Genomic DNA, 19,745 nt, shown 5'->3' with positions numbered 1-19,745 from the left:
GCAGAGAATTATACAGGGAACAGATAGAAAAGAATGAAGATGTAAGAGTTGTTGATTGCTGCTAGGAGGAGTGGTCCCTGAAGGCTCAAGGGAGCTTGGTTTTTATGGAGGGGGAGGATATCGGGAGTGGTGGGTGGCTAGCTCTTCGTTTGGGGCGTTTGGAATCTCTGTGTTTGGGGCAGTGGTAGCCACTCCAGGCTTGACTAGTCCCTGCGCCCCAGTGGTGACTTAAGATGGAAATGCAGTAAGTGAACAGCTCTGACAAACCCAGCCTCCCCCTACCCACCAGGCGGCAGAACAGACTCCCAAGGGAAGGGAATCTGTAAACATCAAGGGAGGCTGCTACTGGCGAGGGCTTCTCGGGAACAAATCCTGCCAGATGAACTTGATTGCTTTTTTGATCAAATTACAAAGTTGGTGGTGCAGCAGCAGATGCAGTCTGTCCTGGGTGGAGGGTGATGCCTCATGGTCTGGAAATCTCAATGGCCTGGTCTGAATACGAGCAGCTGGGCCTCAGGATCTGAAGATTGTGAAGGCCCAGGCCTGAGAGCCTAACTTGTGAGATGCTCCCAAGTGCCTGGGGATGGGGAGGGTCAGGCCCTGTGCCTCACACCTTGAACCTTGTCTCCCTGCAGCTTGTGCTGGGTGCTTGCCAAAGTCAACTCATCTGATAGGTATAGACCCAGCAATGTGAAGTCCTCTTCATAGCTACGGCGAGTAGGGAGGTATGTGGATGGGTCAGGTCACTGAGAGCTGCAAAGTGTAGCCCTGGGACAAAGGTTATAAGACTCAGAAAAGAGTTAAGACTGGGCAGTAGAATGCCCTGGAGAAGACGTGGGCCATGACTAGTAATGACCTGGGCGTCTCTGGAATGAGAGATGTAATACATGTTTCTAAGCATTGGAGGAGCTATAAACTGACAGTGGGCTTCTTGTCAGTTATTCTGGGACCTGTTTAGCAGGTCTGTGTCTGCCTCCTGGCTGGGAGCACCACTCTCCATCCCCACAAGCAGGGGTTGACTCGCTGTCTTCCTCCCAGCCCCTGCCTCTTGCTGTTTCTCTACACTGGCTATTAAGTTGACTTATTTGTTTGTTTTCTTTCTCTCTGGGTACCTTGAGTCGGAGGCGATGGTTGCCATAGAGATATGTGGGCAGTCAGATGCCCTCCTCCTTTGAGGAGGGGGGACGGTGCAGTGGGCTGGGCTCTTTGGCAGACATCCTCTGGCCAGGGATGCAGGGTGCAGGCAGGGATGGCGGTTTGAGAATGGATACCTCCTGGTGCCCACACAGCATAGCCCGTGTGCATCAGTAACGGGGCTGGTGTCTGATGTCTCCAGTTAATGATGCAATGCTTTGCTTTCCCGGTCTCACCGCTGTCCTCTGACCCAGGCATGAGGGTGGGAGAGACAGCTGCGAGCTGAACTCTAGGGTGAGGAGAGCTGGTGTGGTGACTTTGTGGAGTTGCCTGCCTTAGGCTGTCTTCTTCTGTTCCTTCCCTACCCACCTGAACTTCCCTAACCTGTGCGGTCATGTCCCTTTCCAGGCTTCACCTTCTTTCAACCTTGTCCCATCTTTGCCAGCTGATATCTTTTTTCCCTGCCCAAACTGGATGAGGTTTTATTTCCCTTTGATTTTTTTTTTCTTCAAGAAGATTCTTGTGTAAGATCATATGCTTCAGGCAGCAACTCCCCCTCTCGAGATGGTTATGCCAAAACTGGGGCTCTGCTGTGTGGCCTGTGTGCCAGGTTGACTTTGGCCTGGTCCTGGCTGGTAGGTACAGATGCCAACAAGAGAGGTCAGGGATATGTAAGTGCCAATACTGTTTGGAGATTGAGAGTGGGAGGCTGTTGTCTTGGAGATGGAGGGAGTCGTCCGGGGGTTGCACTGTAGGTGTGGGTGTAGGGGATTGAGCTCCGGGGGAGGGTTGGGCCAGGGTGCCCACTAGGCTAGTGCCCGTGGGGTTAGTGAGTGAAGGCCGTGGCTTTCCTGCAGCCTCTCAGTTTACGCTGTATATTTTATAAAGGTGCAGAGGCTGGGGCTGGGTTTCACTCATCGCTGTCTGTCTGTCTAGGGCTCCACAGGTGTTGGATTTCTGTATCTGGGAATGTGGTGGGCCCACCAGGGTCATCCATGAAAGTCTGAAGGGCGTTTGCTGAGTCTCCCTGCCTGTTCCTGTCTTGTTTGTGATTCTCTGTGCTGCAGAGTGAAAGAGAGACTGTCAGGCTGATTCTGCTTGCCCTCCGTGGTGAGGTGGCCCGGGAGGCATGGGGAGAGATCACCTGGTCTTCTGGGGGGTCAGCTCTGGATAAGAATCCTTTTGCTCTGTTGTTTCTTGTCATGGTGGCCTCAGGGGCCCATGATGGTGGCTGTGTGACAGCGTAGAGAGCTCAGGCAGCTGAGTGTTGAGCACTGTCTTCGTCTGCGGGTCTGTCTGTGTAAAGTCACTGAAAGTCACATAATGTCACTCCATTTGCTTTGGAACGGCAATAGGTGTGGAGTTGGGGCTCTTGAGCCTGTGATTCCAAGCTTAGCTCTCAGCTAGGCTGAAGGAGGCATTTAAAATAGGCTTGGATGCAGAGCTAGTGGGCCAGGTGATGGCAATGATAAGTCGTTATTTTAAGATTTAAGAGCACCCCCTCCCCCAGGAGCCTGAGCCCTTATGTCTTCTTTTATTTTTAAATCTTCAGATTCCCTTCTTATCTTTATTCATATGCATATAGATTTTCACCTCGTGGAACATAACATTTCATATCCCACTCTCTTGCTTATATCCAAACCATTTCCCATATTGCTACAGTTGAAGGGCAAATGGTCCTTTCTTTTTTCTATGTAGTTTAGGATTTATCCGTGGAGCAGTTTACATCATAAGAAATTTCTCTGTTTGGACCATTTATCTGAATTCCAGTTGCTTTCACTGGGAAGGGATGCTTAGCCTTACTAAAAGGTGCTATGGGAAACAATATTATGAAATCTGTTAATAACACTTGCCTTGTTTGTTTATTTATTTAATCTGTATACCCCATGTGAAGAAATTTCTGTTGAAGTTAAATGTAAGCAAAAGCCTTCCCCTTCCCCAGGACCTGGGAGGTAAGGATAGGAATCATATCTGTTTCTTTAGGTATATGATTGATACATATTGATACAGGGGCCTGATACATATTGATAGAACAAAGTGCCTGGTACATACTACAGGTTGAATGAATGGACTGTGTAACCAGCCAGGTTGCCTTTTGGCTTTGGCTCTCAGGAAACTCATAGCCAGGTTGCTGGAACCCTTGTACCCTGGCACTGGCTTGGGTTCTCTCTGATCCATGGACCAGGCTGTAGTCCTGATACAACTGTAGGAGAGAACAGATGAAGTTAAAGACTTGTGCTTGGGGAGTAAGACAGGTGGGAGATATAGGATATTGCAGCTTATCATCTTCCTTCCCTGTCATAAATGGCCTTTTAGGGCAATGTCAGGACTTCCTCTAAGCAGCAGTTTTCAATTTTAGTGTGCAAGAGGATCACCTTGAAGACTGGTTAAGAATGCAGATTCCTGGGCTCTAGCCAGAGATTCTGCTTTGGGAAGTCTGGGGTGGAGCCTCAGAATCTACACTTTTAACAAGTGCCTTAGTGAGTTTCATGCAGGTGGGCCCTGAGCCACACGTTTAAGAAATGCCGTCTAAAAAGCGACAGCCGTGACAGTTGCTCTTGCCATGCTCTTTGATATTTACCAGACACACCTTGGCCCAGCCTTCTCCAGGTGGTGTCTCTGCCGTTCTGTGACCATCTGTGCACACGGGCTGTTCTGTGATTAGGGGCCTCTTCTGAGCCCCCAGATTGGGGTGTCAGTTCACATCCAAGGCTGTGGCAAGCTGAGTGGCTGTAATTGTGGCATGTTGGCCACCAGAAGGGCAAAGGCTGTGCCTTTCTTGGTCCAGCTGGCCCTGGGGACTGAACTTTCTTGGTCCAGCTGGCCCTGGGGACTGAAATAGGATCCCCCCCCGGGTGGTGCCAGCTGAAAGTCTCCGCCCCCTTAGTGTTGGCCTGAGTAGCCCCCATGACATTTGTGTCCCCTGTGGTATCTCCAAGTGAGACTTTCCTGTTAAGGATGAAGAGAGGGGAGGGTGACGCAGCAGTGAAGGGGGGCAGGAGTAAGAGAGATCTATACGGCACTGGAGCACCGGGACTCTGGGACTTGAAGCATTTGAGGAGGTTAGATCCGAAACGGTGCTTTTCCTCCTGAGGATAAAACAGACCAATTTCTGTGGACAGAGAAGTGAGCATCCTGTGCAGAGGTGACTGAGCTCCTCTGACTCTCCCCGCTGGATGAGGAAACAGCTTGGAGGCCCCTTCTTTGTGCTAAGGGTTGGTTTCATCATCCAGCCATGCTGTGAGCTGTGTCATTTAGCTCCTTCAACAGTGGCCTGCCGTCCTGCCCACCCGCCCCTTCCCAGAGTGATTTTGGGTGCTAGCATCATAGGGTGGTGATGCAGGTTGGAAGGGGCCCCATCCTGTAGGAGAAGCCTGTGCTTGCTTCCTGCTGCTTGCTCTGGGCCCTGGTCAGGAGCTGTGCTCCAAGCTTTGAGGCTGTGCTGAAACCCTAGAGGTGAGTGGCTGACCCCATTCTCTGCGGAGGCTGGAGGCAGAGAAGGGGTGGAGTGGGTGTGACCAGCTCCTGCCCCATCTCTGAGCGTGCTGCTCTCTGGACAGCCTTGGCAGGCTGACAAGGGCCTGATCCCATGGGTGCCAAAAGGGTGGTGACAGGAAGAGATGGGCACTTTGCACCTTTCGAGTGCCTCTCGGCAGAAGCCCTTTGTCTTCTGTCCATGGGCCAGACAGATCTCCCTTACAGCCAGTGGGGAAACCAGAACGCAAAAGACCGGTTTGTTCGTTGTGAGCTGTAGGCATGCCAGTGATATTGCCAGTGCTCAGATCCCAGCATCTTTAAGCAGTGTGGTCATCATTTAGCCTTTGGCTCTTCCCTTTAAAATACAGATTCTAGATATTTTGTTTCTGTGCTAAATCCTGATAGATCACCTCCACGCCTCTCCATCTAGACCCAGAGCTCTGAGCCCAGTGGAGCAGATCCCTCCCTTCCACTGACGAAGTCTCGCTCTCATCTGAACATACCTCTGCGGGTAGAGACTGCTGTATGGTAGGGATGTTTCCAGCCACTTCCCCCCCAAACACCACCTCTACTTCCTGGGCCCTATCAGCAGCAGCTTCCCATCTGCTCCCCTCTTCTCTCCTCCCTCTCTTTCCCCTCCCCCAGCTTGCTGCTGCCCTGGGAGGAGCTATTTTTAGGGGCTGCTTCCTGGGATGTTTTACTTGGGGCTGGTTACCATGAAGGAAATGTCACCAAAACAGTGGGCAAAGGCTGCAGGCACCCAGAGCCCTGCTGGGGGCATGGAGAGCTCAGTGGCTGACCCTGTTCTGGCCTTGAGAGTGTCCAGAGGCAGAGCCTTGCCTTCTTGGGGCTTGCTAGTGACCCCATGGGGATTTTCTCTGTCCAAGCTGGTTTGGGAAAACTTTCACTATGGGCCTCTTCTTGGAGCCTCTCTCCTTGTCCTCCTTAGTTAAAGCTTCTGTCTTAAGATCCAAAGACCAGAGTAAGGCTCAGGTCCTTGTGTCACCCAGTTAAAACTGCTTGATTTAGGGCTGAAGAGAAGGAAAGGACACCAGTTCAAAGGACAGAGCCTTGGGGGTTCACATGGGGACTTTTCAGGCCCCACTGGGCTGTATTCACAGCCCTCAGCTAGTCCCCAGTTGTATGGATATGAATTAGAAGCTGTGGCCCCTGCTCTTATGTGATACACAGACTTTTGCTCTTAACTGGGGACTTTGCACCTTTAGAGTGAGATTCAGAGAGGAAGGGCTGTGGCATCACAATGTCAGGGTGAGGTCAATGGGATTGTAGCTTGGGATTCCCAAGGCCAGGGGCTGTTTATAAGCAGCTGGGGAATGTGGATTATGACACCAAATCCCTGTGCTGCCCTTGTTTCTTCTCTGAGCGATGCCTCAGAGGGCCAGAAGGGGGAAGCAAGAGGAGACGCCCACACAGAGCATCTGAACTGGGTGGGCTGTGGGAAGCTTTTCCTGGTCCATGTTGGGACCACAGGCACAGACCTTCAAAATAACTCCGAAAAGTTGAGGATGTCATTGAGATCAGAACCTGGGGAGGGTCCCCCTAGCCAGAGCAGGGCTTTGTGTCTTTGCCCACTTACAGTGGGCTGTATGTTTAGATGTCAGCAGGATCTTAGTTGAAGTCCGTGCTAGCATTTGTGGTTTTAGAGACGTCACTGAATCAGCCAGTGTGTCTCTGTAGGGCTGTGGAGAACCTGGCTGGCTTTCCCTGCACTCCATCCTGGTGGGGCAGGAAAGTGAGTTTGGAGCAGGCATCATCCCTCGGGGAGAGGTGTTTCGAGGTCTCCTCACCGTCTGCTTCCTCTGCCCTGCATCTGGTCACGCCTTTGCTGCCCTTCTCGTCAAGGGTTTTCAGCCTTTGTGGTGCCCTGACAGTCTTAAGCTCTTGTGCAGAAGGCAGGGGAGGCAAGGGGTCCTGGTGTCCAGGGCCTGGCCCTCACCTGAGGGTGCTATCAGGAAGGCCTGAAGGGGGATCTTGGTAACGGCCGCTTCTGCTTTCTGCTCCTGTTACCATCTAGCTCTTGAGGTGGAAATCCTTGCAGAGGGCTGTGGTTGGAGCTGGGCTGAAGGCCGGCAGGGGTGGGTCTCTCCATGGCAGTAGCACACAGGCAGGCAGGAAGTGGCCCTGTGCAAAAGCGGGAAGTGGCTGTTGTCAAACAGGAAGGGGGGGCTGGGCCGTGTGAGGGGGTGGGGACGAGCCCAGTCGAAAGGTGGGTGGGAAGAGGGTCAGCCTTGAAGAAGGTCTGGAACAGAGCTCAGCGGTCACTGGAAGGAGGAGTGTCTCAAGGGAGAAGGCCGCCTTCGTGACGGGAGCACTGCTGATGTGTTAGCACCTTGGGATATCAAGCTAGGGCCTGGACCTGCCACTGTGGACCAGGCCAGGTCAGTGGCCTTAGCCGTTCGGGACTTGGGGATGCTGAGTTTCTGACTTCCCTGATAGCTCAGTTGATAAAAAATCTGCCTACAATGTGGGAGACCCGGGTTTGATCCCTGTGTTGGGAAAATCCCCTGGAGGAGGGCATGGCAACCCACTCCAGTATTCTTGCCTGGAGAATCCCTGTGGACAGAGGAGCCTGGTGGGCTGCAGTCCATGGGGTCAGAAAGTCAGACACGACTGAGCAACTAAGCACAGCACAGCATGCTGAGTTTATAGGACAAACCCTGCAGCTGGAAAAGATGTTCTGCAAACCTGACTTGTTCCTGAAACATTGCTGCTGCTTGTACGGAGCCCTGTGCTTCTTCCCAGACACACAGTGGAGAACAGGACAGGAAGTGAGGGGGAAAGGGATGGGAGACAGAGGTTGGGGTGCTGGCCGGCTGAGCGAGGATCCTCCTCAGGAGCAGGGAGAGCGTGGTAGGCAGGAACCACATGGCTCATTGAGCATTGTTTCAGGATGGCAGGACGCCACAGCCCATAAGGCTGGGGCCGAGGACGACCAGGGCTCCCACAGACAGTGGCTTTAACTGGGCTGTCCTCTCTCGGAGGTTACCCTGCTGGTAGCCTTCCTCTGCAGGCTGCGGACACCAGTGGGCCCCACCCAAATGGAAGGCTGTGATGGAGCCAGGTCGAGGGCTTGGTTAGTGTTCCAAGACCCCGTGAATGCCCAGGCTGATGGAGAGTGGGTCCAGCTCTCTCGTGTCTCTGGTGATGGCCGTGGGCACAAGCCCAGCCTGGGAGACCTCATCTGTCTTACTGCTGGACCCTTGGAAAGGAGGCTGTCCCTGAGTGCCAGGCACTGTGCAGAGCATTTACCCAAATACGTCGTTTAAGCCACAGACATCCCTGCCTTCATTTTAGAAGTGAGGAAACTTTTTCCCAAGCTGTGTACCTGGCTCACTGTCACCTCCGTTCCATCACATGTCACTCCATGCCGAGGCTGTCCTTGACCATGCAGTTTAAGGGTGCACTCTCGCACTGCCCTGCTTTATTTTTCTTTACTGCACTTGCTGTGACATCTAACATGCCATCCAGTTCTTACGGTCTGTCCCCCGACCAAGCTCCACTAGCGTATCAGCTTGCTGAGGGTGGGGACTGTTGTCTGTTCTGTTCACTGCTCTATCCCCAGCATCTGAAACAGCACCTGTCGCATAGTAGGCCTCAGTAAGTATTTTCTGAATGAATAAATGAGACTCAGATGGGTTTGGGACTCGCAGCTCTAGGGCTCCATCTGGGACTGTCAGATTCAAAACCAGTGGGTTAATGGCCAGACTCCATGACTGAGGGTCAGACCAAGGACCTCAGCACAGCCTGGGGTTCAAAGAAGACTTGTGCAGAATGTGGTACTCAGCTCCGTGGAATTAGGGTCAAACTGCGTGACTGTCTAGGACCCTCTGGACCTCGGGCAGCTCCTTCGAGGAGCTGGGAGTGTGACTGTGTCTCTTCTCTTCCCACTCTGAGTCACTGATAAAGCCAGAGCTCCCTTATTTTTAGTGTCGTTGGTGTTGTGGAACCGTAACCATTAGCCAGTAAGAGACTTAAGGGAGGAGATAAACATTAATCTTCTGGGCCTTCCCCTCAGCTGCCACCTCCGCATCGCAAGATACTGCCCTCCTGCACCTGCCCGGGCAGCCCAGCCTGAGAGTTGTGGGTTGGAGGGTGTGAGGTGAGTGGTGAGAGAGAGGGCCAGGAGGTCTTCAGCTTTAGTGTGGCTTGCTTGGTACCACCATCCCACGACCAGGGCTGGGGAGGAAGGTGGGGTCGCCCTGACGTCCCCCAGTCAGGTCTGGAAGAAGCAAGCCCCCTGTCACCAGGCAACGCTAGTGCCGCTTCGCCAACTGCACTGCCTTCTGGAGGTCCCGGCCCCGAGGGGTCACAGGCAGTGTGGGATTAGCTGGGGCTTCCCTGGCTGCATCCTGGTCAGTCCCCATACCGAACTCAAGGATGGGACGGAAGGCCCGACCCAGATCTATGGGCAGCTGGGATAGATTAGCTGGGCAGCAGGAACTAATCTCTGCCTGTCCCTACCTCCTTCTTCCATAGAGCAGAGCCATCCCTAGAGGGAACGTTTAGGATAGAGCTGAGGGTGCTTGCTGAGACAGTAAATATGAGTTCCTTCTCACCTATAATCCGTGCGTTATCTCAGGCAGGCCTGGGTTTGAATTCGCACTTCTCTCCCATTCCTGCTGTAGGACCTTGGGTGAATTATTTAACTTCTCTGGGCCTGTTTTATCATCTGTGAAATGTGGACAGTCAGTGCACCCACCTGGTAGGATGGTTGTGAGGGTCCTGGGAGGCTTTACAGAGGCTCTTTGCTGTTTAGGTAGAGGTGGGGTGGGCACAAGCCCCTACCAAGGGACGCAGGAATCGCTTGGCAGCTATGGAAGGGACAGTACCTGCCTAGACCTGTAGGAGTGGGGGTGAACTGGACTGTGCCCCTAAAGCCTGGAGTCTTGACTTGATGCTCTCATTTTTCCTGATCTTGTCATCATATCGTAGCAATGGAGAAAGAGGGCTCTAGGCTCAGACCACCTGCCTCTGGGGCCTGTTTGTGTGACCTTGGGCAGGTTACTTGAAACTTTTAAGTCTCAGTTTCCCCCTTTGCAATGTAACTGAGCAAATCAGATCCTCCGTTTCACTGGGTTTCTGTGAGGATGAAATAAGATTGTGCGTCTGCCCAGCGTATAGTAAATACTTAATAAAGAATAGTTTTTACTAGTACTGTCAATGCTATTGATAAACCATTATGAAGCCTCTGATGTGGAAGGAGCTCTAGGAAGCATCACACAGAGAGGTGCCACTCTGAAGGGCTTGTGACCGAAAGATAAGTGATTTAAATGTGTGATGTGAGAACTATAAGAGGTGCTCTGGGAGACAGAGCTTGGTCATGGGGAGATAAATCACAGTCTACTGGGAGAAACAGGGAAGACTTTGTGAAGGAGGTGGTTTTGGTGGAGTTCAGCAAGTAGAGATTGGGGGTAGAGTGGCTGGGGCTTCTAGGCTACCTTGTTTAAAGCAGTAGCAGCCTCTCTTTCTGTGCCTGGAGCTCTGCCTTCCTCTGGAAGGAATCAACTACCACATCTTGCTTAGATTTGTGGGCTCTTGGATTCTGGTTGTTTCAAAGCAGCGTGACCTCAGAACATGCATGGCAGTAGGTCAGAGCTCCCAGCAGTAGGCAGCCAAGCGGGTCCTGGGAAGAAGCAGGATTTCTGCAAAATGGGCATCGTAATACTACCAACCTGCAAAAGTTGTTTTGAGACTGAATTAAAAGATGTATCTGCCTGGTGTAGAAGTAAGCACTCAATAAACATTAGCAATTTTTTTTTTTTCAAATTATCATGTCTCCATTGTCAGCATGGTTATGTTTCAGGATTGCCGTGAAGACTGCATTAGGGAATATATGCAAAACTCCTAGCACAATATATGTTCATGTAGTAGGTGTTCAGTAAAACTTAGCCATTATTATTAGTATTTTCAACAAGGAAGAGATTCTGGACACCCTGGCCCAGTGAAATCCCTGCTGTGGTGGAAAGAGCACCAGAGTTTTAGTTTAAGACTTGGATTTAAATCTTGGCTCTGCCGCTCACTAGCGTGGGAAGCTTTCCTAAGACACTGCTTCATGGCAAAAGGTTGTCATTAATACCTGTCTCCAGAATTGCTGTGACCCGCTATGTTAATTCAGCAAATTGTTTTTTTTTTTTTAAAAGGGCCATAGTAGGTGCCTCAGAATTGAAGGCATATGAATAGCCAAGTGGCCGCAAATAGAATGGATGTCTGATCGCTTTCGTTTTCTCTCTTCCACTTTTAGATCACCAGAAACTAGAACGTGAGGCCCGGATATGCCGACTTTTGAAACATCCAAACATCGGTAAGTGCCCTTATATAGAGCATGTCTTGGGTATTTTGTAGAAGGTGGCGAGAACAGAGATCCACTGTTTTTGTGTGGGGAACCACTTCTGTCCCTGGGCGTCTGCCTGGTGTCTTTTTTTACCCAGGCAGCATCGCAGCTCGGAATTCTGGGGTGTTCTAGTTTAGAGACCTGAACGTCTCCCTCCCCGTGGTGCCATCTCAGGGCTGGGAGTGAGGTATCAGAATATGTTTCAGGCTCCCTTTCTTCCCCTCTCCTTCCGTCTTTGGGCTGAGGGCCAGGTCTTCGGCGTGTGAGGCTCGGGGCGAGTGGCCTGCCAGCACCCCTCGCCAGGGGCCTTCCGCGGCCGTCAGGAAAGGGTCTGCACTTTGTTTCTGGACTTGAAAGAGTTTTGTTCCTTGTTGCGGGACCATGTGCACTCTGGGGGTTTCCATGGCACTCCCATTTGTATTCCCCGGAGCCAGGAAAGCAAGCTGCCCACCCGCCTGGCTTCCCTGAAGAAGGGGTGGCAGGAGCCACTCGGCTGGAGAAGGAGGAAAAATTAAGAGGATTTCTCCCTGCTCCCACCCTGACTCGGGGGACAAGAGCACATTGTTGGTTGTTCTAAAGCCTGAGGAGGTTTGCCTGCCACAACCCACTCTGGCTCAGTTTTACATTGTTCAGCTGAAGTAGTCTTTGCCAAAAGCGTTGGCCCTGATTTGGTGCTTCTCTCGGAGGGGACAGAAACTGGGCTGGCTTCAGCATCTGAGCAGAAACCCCAGGCTTGACTTGAGGTAGAAAAACAGGGAACATCTCCTAGGTTTTCCCTGAAAGCTCCAATTATCACAAAGGAGAGTGAGTTTCTGTGCTCCTCAGGCATGACCTAGATATTAGGGGTGTCCCGAGGCTGCCCACTCTGCTGGGTTGGTAGCCAGCACCGTGAGGTGACTTGCTGAAGTTCAGTGCTCCCTCCTGAGCTACTCCGCCTCCAGCTTCACAGACCTAGGACTGAGATTTTCACCGTGAGCTCTGACACGGGAGAGCGGGGTCGTACTCCAGCCCGAGGGGAAGGGAGCTTTGAGGTAACCAGAACTGAAGCCATGCACGGCTTTATAGATGGCAATCAGCAGCTTGGCTTACACGCGACACAGATTGGGGTAGCTGGTACTCAGTTCTGCCTGGTGCAGTCTTGCACTAAGCCAGCCCCTGTCAGCCCACGAGTCCTGGGCTGGGAACCCCTGAGCTCTCTGAAGTTCAGCCCTCACCTGAAAACAGCATAGTGGGGACCAAATTGTCGCCTTGGGTAGGAGAGAAACGACTAAAGGAACAGCGAAAACAGCAGTTACCAACTCAGGCATGTTTTGTTTGGCTGGCTTAGTGGTTTAAAAATATTTTTATTATTTGCCAGTATTTTAAAATGAGATTTCACATTTTGAAAAAAAAAAATTCTCTTTCCCAATCTTTCAAATCAGATTTGGCTCTGCCGAGCCCACATCCATGCATGGCCAGAATCAGCTGGACCTGGGCAGTGACTGCCCCCTTAGCCTGCTGGCCACTCTCTATGCTGTTAACTTAACTTTCTACTGCTTACCTGGTCCCTCTGGGCTTTACGAGCTTGTCACTCTGAGCTAGCCGTGCCAGAACTGGAGAAAAAAAGCGGGTGGGTGACTAAAGCCACCCACAAGCACAGAAGCGTTTTGGTGTTCCAGTCCCAGGTTTCAGGGTCTGAGGACAACAACTTCCTTTCCTTACACCCCAAGTGACCAACTCATAGAGCAATGATGAATCGCCCACCTGGAGGGAGGGGAGAACAGAGGGTGGGGTCGATGGTGCAGGAGGTGGAACCATGTCCTTATTACCTGCAACATGGGTGTGGTTGACCACAGAAGGGTCAGGGTAGAACAAAGACAATTGAGAATCGACCAGGAAGTCCAGAACTGGAATTCTAGCTGGGAAATACTCTAGCCTTCTTTTTCTGTGCTTTCGAAAATTAGATACATACTTTTGAACCTTTTAGACTTTGTTTGGTAGCCCCTTTTTCTTTAACCACCAGTCCCCAGCACAGAATCAAGGCAGATGGAGGGACTGTCTCCCCCAGCCATCTGCTCTGTTAGGGAGACAGCAGAACCCAGGGAAGGCCAGGCAAGGCTCTCTCCCTTTGTCAGCGTCTCATTGCCTAGAACTGTGCTTTCATTTCATGCTTGCTCCCAGACCCTGGGGGCATTGGTCTGAGGCCCTATTTGGGGTCAAGGGAAGGGAGAAGGAAGGATGAGTAGTCAGGACCATGTCCTGGGAGAATGATCTGGTCAGGCTGTCCCACTGTCCTCTAGTGGGAACCGGGACTCCTAGAGATGAGGGGGAGCTGTGGGTCCAGGAGATGGGGGTTGCCATGGATCTTGACCTGGCTTGCGGCAGAAGAGGAGCCCGTTTTATCTGCTTAATTCGCTATCCCTCTTCTCTCTCCACTGCTCGATCCTTCAGAGCGGTGGCCCTTTTGGCTGTAGCTTCTAATTCCATCCCACAGGGATACCAGTGGACCAGCCTAAGAGTGGTGCAGAGGTGAGGAAGCAGAGAGCACATGGTCCACCCCTGATCATTGTCAGACTCACCAGCACTTGCATTCAGAAGGGTATTTGGTACAAGGAGCCAGGCACCCCCAGTTTTTTCCCTTAATAGATATTCTACCCCAGGAGTTGACAGTCTGTTGGAAGAGTGACCCCTAATGTAAACCATGGTCTCTGGGTGATAATGCTGTGTCAGTGTAGGTTCGTCAGTTGTAATGAGCTTGCTTCTTTTGTGGAGATGGCTGTGCGTTTGTGGGGACAGCGGGTAGGTGGGAGCTCTCTGTGCTTCCCTCTCAGTTTTGCTATGAACCCAAAATTGCTTTAAAAGGTAAAGCCTTTTTTTTTTTTAAGCCTGTTGGTTTTGAGGCGTACTGCAGAACCTAAAACAGCCCTGGGAGAGTGGCCAGAGGTGCCGAGTTGAGAGGAAGAAACGGCAGTAGTGCTGACCGTCTAGAGTCTGAATGAAGTGTCTTCTACCTGTGATCTGCTTGCTCCCTGCTCTGAATTCCTCTAATGAATAGACTCTGTCTTCTTTCGTGCTGAGCTGCCCCAGCAGTTTCGATCACAGCCTAGCATTGTGGTTTAGAGCAGTACTTCTCAAACTTTCATGTGCTTGTGAATCACCTAGGGATCGTGTTAAAATTCAGATTCTGATTCAGTAGGTCTGGGGTGGACCTGAGCTTCCCTATGTCTCCAGGTGAAGCTCATGCTGCTGGTTCAGCACGTGGAAAAGCAAAGGTCTGTGGCCTCAGTTTCCAGTCCTCCAGGTCTGAATCTGGGATTTGCTGGGCAGCTGTGACCTCTGGCACATGATTTTCCTTACCCGTGCCTCTGTTTTGTCGTCTGTGCCTCTTAATGGAGTTGTTCTGAGAAGGATGAGCAAGTGAACGAGGCCTAGGAAATAAATGGAGGTGATGAAACTGGAGATTCCAGCTCCCAGAAGTAGTCCCTCCAGCCCCAACTCAGTTCACACATGTTATTCAAGCCTGGCTGCCTTTTATGTTGGGCCCAGGCCACACACAGCTAATAAATAGTAAGTGTAGCAATAACAGTTGCAAAGAAAGAGATGGAAACGTTGGAGCATAGGTGAGCAGCTCCCAGATCATGCCCACGTGCTCCTCCCTGCAGGGCAGCCTCCACTCCCCCGCCAGCCCCCTGGGATGACACTACCTCCTCCCCGGCCCTGTATTTCCATGGACATGAACAGTGATAGTTGTGGGTGCTTTTTTGACCAAAGTTTGTTAGTGAAAATATGGCATACTGTCAGGTGGTTTTTAAAGAGTTGGAAATAGCCACAAGATTGGGGTTGTGGCTTTGTCAGTACTTGAAGGTATAAGACACTGAGTGTGTTGTTTTTGGCCTGTTCTTCCTTCCACGGTTTGTAAAGAACAATAACTAGGTTTACGACTGTAATGCTCAAATGCTTCATGCTTCTTTTCCCAGATCTTCCTGTCTAGGGTTGGTCTGGTTCTCCTTGGCCTCCATACCCTCTCATGACTATGGAATGGCCAGGGTATTGGATTTTTTTCCCCCCAACACATCCTTTACTTTTCCCCAACAGCCCCTAATGCTTGGTTATGTATTTGTATAAGTGCTTCTTTAAAGCCCGTCCCCCCCGCACAGGCTGCTGGATCTCTCTTGTTCGCAGCTGTGTCCATGGCATGTCCAGCCACGCCTGCTTCAGGGGGGTGCCACATGGACATTGTTGAGCAAGTCGGAATGGCCAGGGCTAATAGGGACAGGTTAGAGCTTCTTTGCCCAAGAGGATGGAGAAAGTGACTCCTTCCAGGCAGTTCTACAAAATTAGGGATCTTAATATTGGCCGGCTTTGGCCTCAAGTCTCAGCTCTGCCACTCAGTGTAACTTTGGGTGAGTTTCTTTTGGAGCCTCTGTTGCCTGTCCTGTTACACAGACGTTAATAGAAGTACCTACCCTACAGAGCTAATGCAAGGGTTCAATCAAATAACATGTGTAAAGCTCTTGGCATAATGCCTGGCACATTGAAACAGCTCAACTAAGTGTTAGGTATTATAATTTGGATCTTTATTATTGCGAATCTGCTAGGTTGGCACTTAGAGTGGTGCAGTCAAGTTTCTCCTCTTGTTCTCAGCCCCCTGTTCATTTTCTCTACAAATGGAAAGAGAAAGATAGCAGTCTTGCTCAGTGATGGAGCCTTCCACACCTGTCCCTCCTTGCCTTGGCGGTGCCTGGCCCTGGGACCCACACCAAAGTGGAGCTCTGGGCTGGGTGGCCTGGGAGGACTAGTCTTCCCTCGCAGCTCTGCTCAGCTGACTCCCCTCCCAGTCTGCTCACACCTGGACTCTGTGTGTGGTCTTCATGGGGAAGGGCAAGTGCCCATGACTCCCTGTCTGCGCAGAGGCATGGGTGCCTGCCCTTTTTGCCCTTCTGGGCTCGGGGCCGTGGGGGCGGGGTGTGTAGGTCTGGAATCAGGGTCCTGGGGAGGACAGCCAGGTGCCAGGACTATCCCTGTTAGCACGGTGCCTGCTGCCCTGTTAGTGCCTCCTGCTGCTGCTGTTAGTCACCTCCCTAATGAAGCTCATCTGTAGCTTCTGGGACAGCTGATTTCCAGGGGATTATTTGTATTACACACTTTAATGCGTTTTAATAGCAAATTTTTAATTAAATGGAAAGTCCTTTTGGAAGCAAGGGAGCAGCAGCTGCAGCAGGGCTCAGCGTGAGCCACCCATTCCGGCCAGAGAAGGCAAGTCAGGAACGAGGGCGGCAGGGCTTTGGGGGAGCTCGCCTGAGCGCGCCTGGGTTAGTGAGGGGGAGCGGGGAGGCAGGGGTCTGGCTGTAGCTTCTTCATTCTGTCACCCACAGGCCTAGAGAAGTAGGAGCTTGCTTGTTCGCCCAAGTACAGGAGAGAATCATTTGAGGAGGAGGGGTTTTAGGAGTACCACCCGCCTTTGATTCCATTGGTAAATCGCAGAAGTACTGAGTTCTGGTGGAATTTTGAGGTTGAGTAACCAGATCAGATCTAATAACGTCGGCAGGATGAAGCATAAACAATTGCTGGGCCCTGGTTCTCGCCCTGGCAGGCCCGAGTCCTCATCTGTCGAGTGAGGAAAAGCACAGGGCTCCAGTGATGGCTGAGGGCCTGGATTTTACATTCAGCTCATCTTGCTGTGGGGCACAGGGGAGGCAGGGAAGTGCCTCAGTCCTGAGGAGACACCCTCGTACTGGAAATGAAAGGTATCTTTTGAGCTGGTGGGGGCCTGACACACTAGAGATTTCTTTGTATCTAAGAACTTCACTGGTCGGTTTGGTGTCAGGCCACTCCTGAAGTGCTCCGTGAGGAGCTCCTGGAACTGCGTGAAGGTCAAACAGAGGGAGCCCTTTGGGACACAGGCTCTCCATGAGTGCAGGTGAGGGAAGGGACCAAGCAGGAGTGTTGATCAGAGCAGAGGTGCGTTTGCATTAGAATGATGCTGAGGGGGGTGTTGGCATTTTAACCCCCTGAGGTGGCTTTGTGGGCAGAAGCTTAAAGAGGAGACCTCAGCAGCATCAGGTTGGGCTCTTGCCCAGGAGCTCTGGAGGCTGTGAGTGGGAAGAGATTCTGCTCACCAGCCTTTTCTTTCGCCTTTACTGCAGCTCCATGCAGTAGCCTCCCGTCCCCATCTTGTGGGCACATTCGTGAGCGGTTTCTCTCCAGGCTCCACTGCTTTGTCGCCTGGGTGTGTGGGCTCCTCCACATTTCTTGTAGGAGACAGTGGTATAAACCAGTCTTTGGAGTCAGAAAGAGCTGGGTTCACATCTGGACCCACCAGATCTTTGGCCTTTGGCAAGAAACTCTATGCCTTTGAGCCTCCATTGTCCTCATCTGTGGAATGGGAGAAATACTTATCTCAGAGTGGTCATCAGGAATAATAAACTCCTTGAAGTAGACACTATGTCCTTCCTAAATCCTACCATCTACCACACACAGTCAGCACTCGATACATACTTGTAGCTTAAGTAATGTACGCAAAGAGCCTAACTCAAGGCCTGGCACGAAGTCAGCACTTAATAAATGGTTATTGTCATTGCCTGAATCCGTGTGTTGCCTGCTGGGCTGTGCCTTTGCCGCTTCTTCCCCTGCCCCTAATTCTTCTGCTCCCATTTACTCCAGGGTCTCCCCTCCTGTCATTCTCTGTCCCTCTGAGGTCTGCATCCCTAGGTGCTTCTTGCTCTGCACATCACCCTTACACGTCACATCCCAGGACCACCTTCACTGGGACCAGCCCCTCTTGGAAGAAGGTTCCTGCTTTTCTCCATCCTGCCTTACTTCTTAGCCACAAAGCTTCTGTCTCTCGCCTACATCTGAGGCAGTCTGAGATGGCGACCCGAGCCCTGGCCCTGGGGTCTGGTCATCTCTGCTCTGTGGCCGCATCTTGGACCCAGGGATGCTGGGCATCTGCCTCTTCTTGGGAAAGAGCCAGTGGGGCTGACAGGATGGGACAGGGCTGGGGTGGCCAAGGAGGAGAGGAGCAGGCTTTCCAGGTTTTCTCTCTGTTAATCTCTGTCCCCATCTCCTCTCTTGCAGTACGCCTCCATGACAGTATTTCTGAAGAAGGGTTTCACTACCTCGTGTTTGACCTGTAAGTGCCACTTTCTGAGGGTGTGGGGGTCTTTCCCTCCAGCCGGCTCAAGAGGAAGGCTGGGAAAAAAAGCCCTACACTGGGTCTTCAGCCTCTGCCAAGGGTCCCTCTCCTTTGCTCGTGGCTGCTGCTAAGTCACTTCAGTCGTGTCTGACTCTGTGAGACCCCATAGACGGCAGCCCACCAGGCTCCCCTGTCCCTGGGATTCTCCAGGCAAGAACACTGGAGTGGGTTGCCATTTCCTTTTCCAGTGCATGAAAATGAAAGGTGAAAGTAAAGTCGCTCAGTCGTGCCCGTGGAGAGGGGTTTGATTTTGACCATCCGCTCGGAATGAGCAGATTGCCGAGGGTCTCCTTGCTCACTCAGTGTTTCCCCAGGGCTCTGACCCTGGGGTGGCATTGCTCTTGCACTTTCTGTTCTGCAGCACACCTTGTGCAGATGCTTTTCCCCCCTTGTTTCTCAGTGTGTTGTCCTTAGTGGAGATACACAACGTAGCTCTTTGCCTGACCTTAAGAATTCTGGGAAATTGAAGGCACCTTTTATTAGTTAGTTGTAAACTGGGCTCCCATTGGTCTCTCCCACTCTGGTTGTGGTTTAATGTCTTAAAAGTGGTTCTTCACCTAATGGAAATGCCTCTCTGGTATTTTCAGGGTTGGGTCTCTGTGTCCTTGGTCTCACTGTTCTTCAACTTCAGTAGTAAGTCAGTCCTTCTTGGGCAGCTGGATCTTAGTATTCATTGGTCTCAAATAAAGCTAAGACTGTTTGAGTAAGTCAGTTATTTTCTCTTAACTGCCTGTACATTCATCTCTACCAGAGTATTAGGTAATCTACAAATTATAGACACAGAAATGTGCAGGGGGTGGGGAGGGCTCCCATTGTCCCAGGAAGAAGCTCCATTTCATTGAAGGATTGGTGTGTTCTGAGCTTGCAGACGAAGCACACGTAGAGTTGCCACGTCTGTAAAAGCCGCTGTGCAGTGTGGCTGTTGGTTGCTTGTTGGATGCTGCCTCCTCTGACCCTCTTTGTTGGTTGCAGTGTTACCGGCGGAGAGCTGTTTGAAGACATTGTGGCCAGGGAATACTACAGTGAAGCCGATGCCAGGTGAGATGAGGCCCTGAGGTGTAAGTGTGCCTCTTAACCATCTTAGGGGGCAGGGCATTGTGCCTGTTGGAACCGTCTTTGGGAGCGGTCAGAAGAGCTCTTACCTGGACAAAGATTCTGTAGGGTTGGATTCAGGCTACATTCCGTGGGCATGCTTAGAAGTTAATAATTCAGCACTCCCAGGTCAGTTTTCTGCAAAGCTCTTACAAATCTCTTTCACCCTGTCACACCAGAAATGCCTTTCCTTTGCCCCACTGTATACTCATGAGGGCCCTCCCCTATCTCCACTTTCTCCTTCTGACAAATTCTACTGCATACAAGGCATCCTGGGAATGATCCAGAGATGGGGAAAACATGGTTTGTGTCCCAAAGGAGTGTAAACGTCTGGGTTAATAATCCAACCAGGGAACCTCCTGGGAGATTTCAGCCACTATCACCTTGTGTCTCGACCACTAGGACCAGCTTTTCAGGTTGGAAAACCATTCCTCGGCCACACCCCTCAGCCCCCAGCCCTCTGAGAAACCCTGGCAGCTTCTCCACATGACACAGCAGAATTCCTCCCACACCACA

The 19,745-nt window shown here is 51.5% G+C and overlaps 1 protein-coding gene across 50 annotated transcripts in view; it reads left to right on the top strand.

The window, feature by feature from the left end:
- CAMK2G (calcium/calmodulin dependent protein kinase II gamma) overlaps nucleotides 1-19,745 on the top strand; it is a 55,269-nt gene that overhangs the window by 1,748 nt on the left and 33,776 nt on the right. For 48 of the 50 annotated variants that reach the window (XR_009598543.1, XR_009598544.1, XR_009598542.1 and 45 more), the window contains exons 3-5: nucleotides 10,874-10,933; nucleotides 18,020-18,074; nucleotides 19,110-19,175. Coding sequence is in view for 44 of the 50 variants with exons in the window: in XM_042241094.1 (XP_042097028.1) it covers nucleotides 10,874-10,933; nucleotides 18,020-18,074; nucleotides 19,110-19,175 (181 nt within the window). In the remaining 6 variants the exon portion in view is untranslated. The remainder of the gene's footprint in view (nucleotides 1-10,873; nucleotides 10,934-18,019; nucleotides 18,075-19,109; nucleotides 19,176-19,745) is intronic. The other 2 variants (XM_042241096.1, XM_060406692.1) reach the window with 1 other exon arrangement.

The sequence above is a fragment of the Ovis aries genome, chromosome 25, assembly GCF_016772045.2.
Source record: "Ovis aries strain OAR_USU_Benz2616 breed Rambouillet chromosome 25, ARS-UI_Ramb_v3.0, whole genome shotgun sequence".
NCBI lineage: Eukaryota > Metazoa > Chordata > Mammalia > Artiodactyla > Bovidae > Ovis > Ovis aries.
The sequence above is the reverse complement of the archived record's forward strand: the minus strand, read 5'-3'. Positions and strand labels throughout refer to the sequence as shown.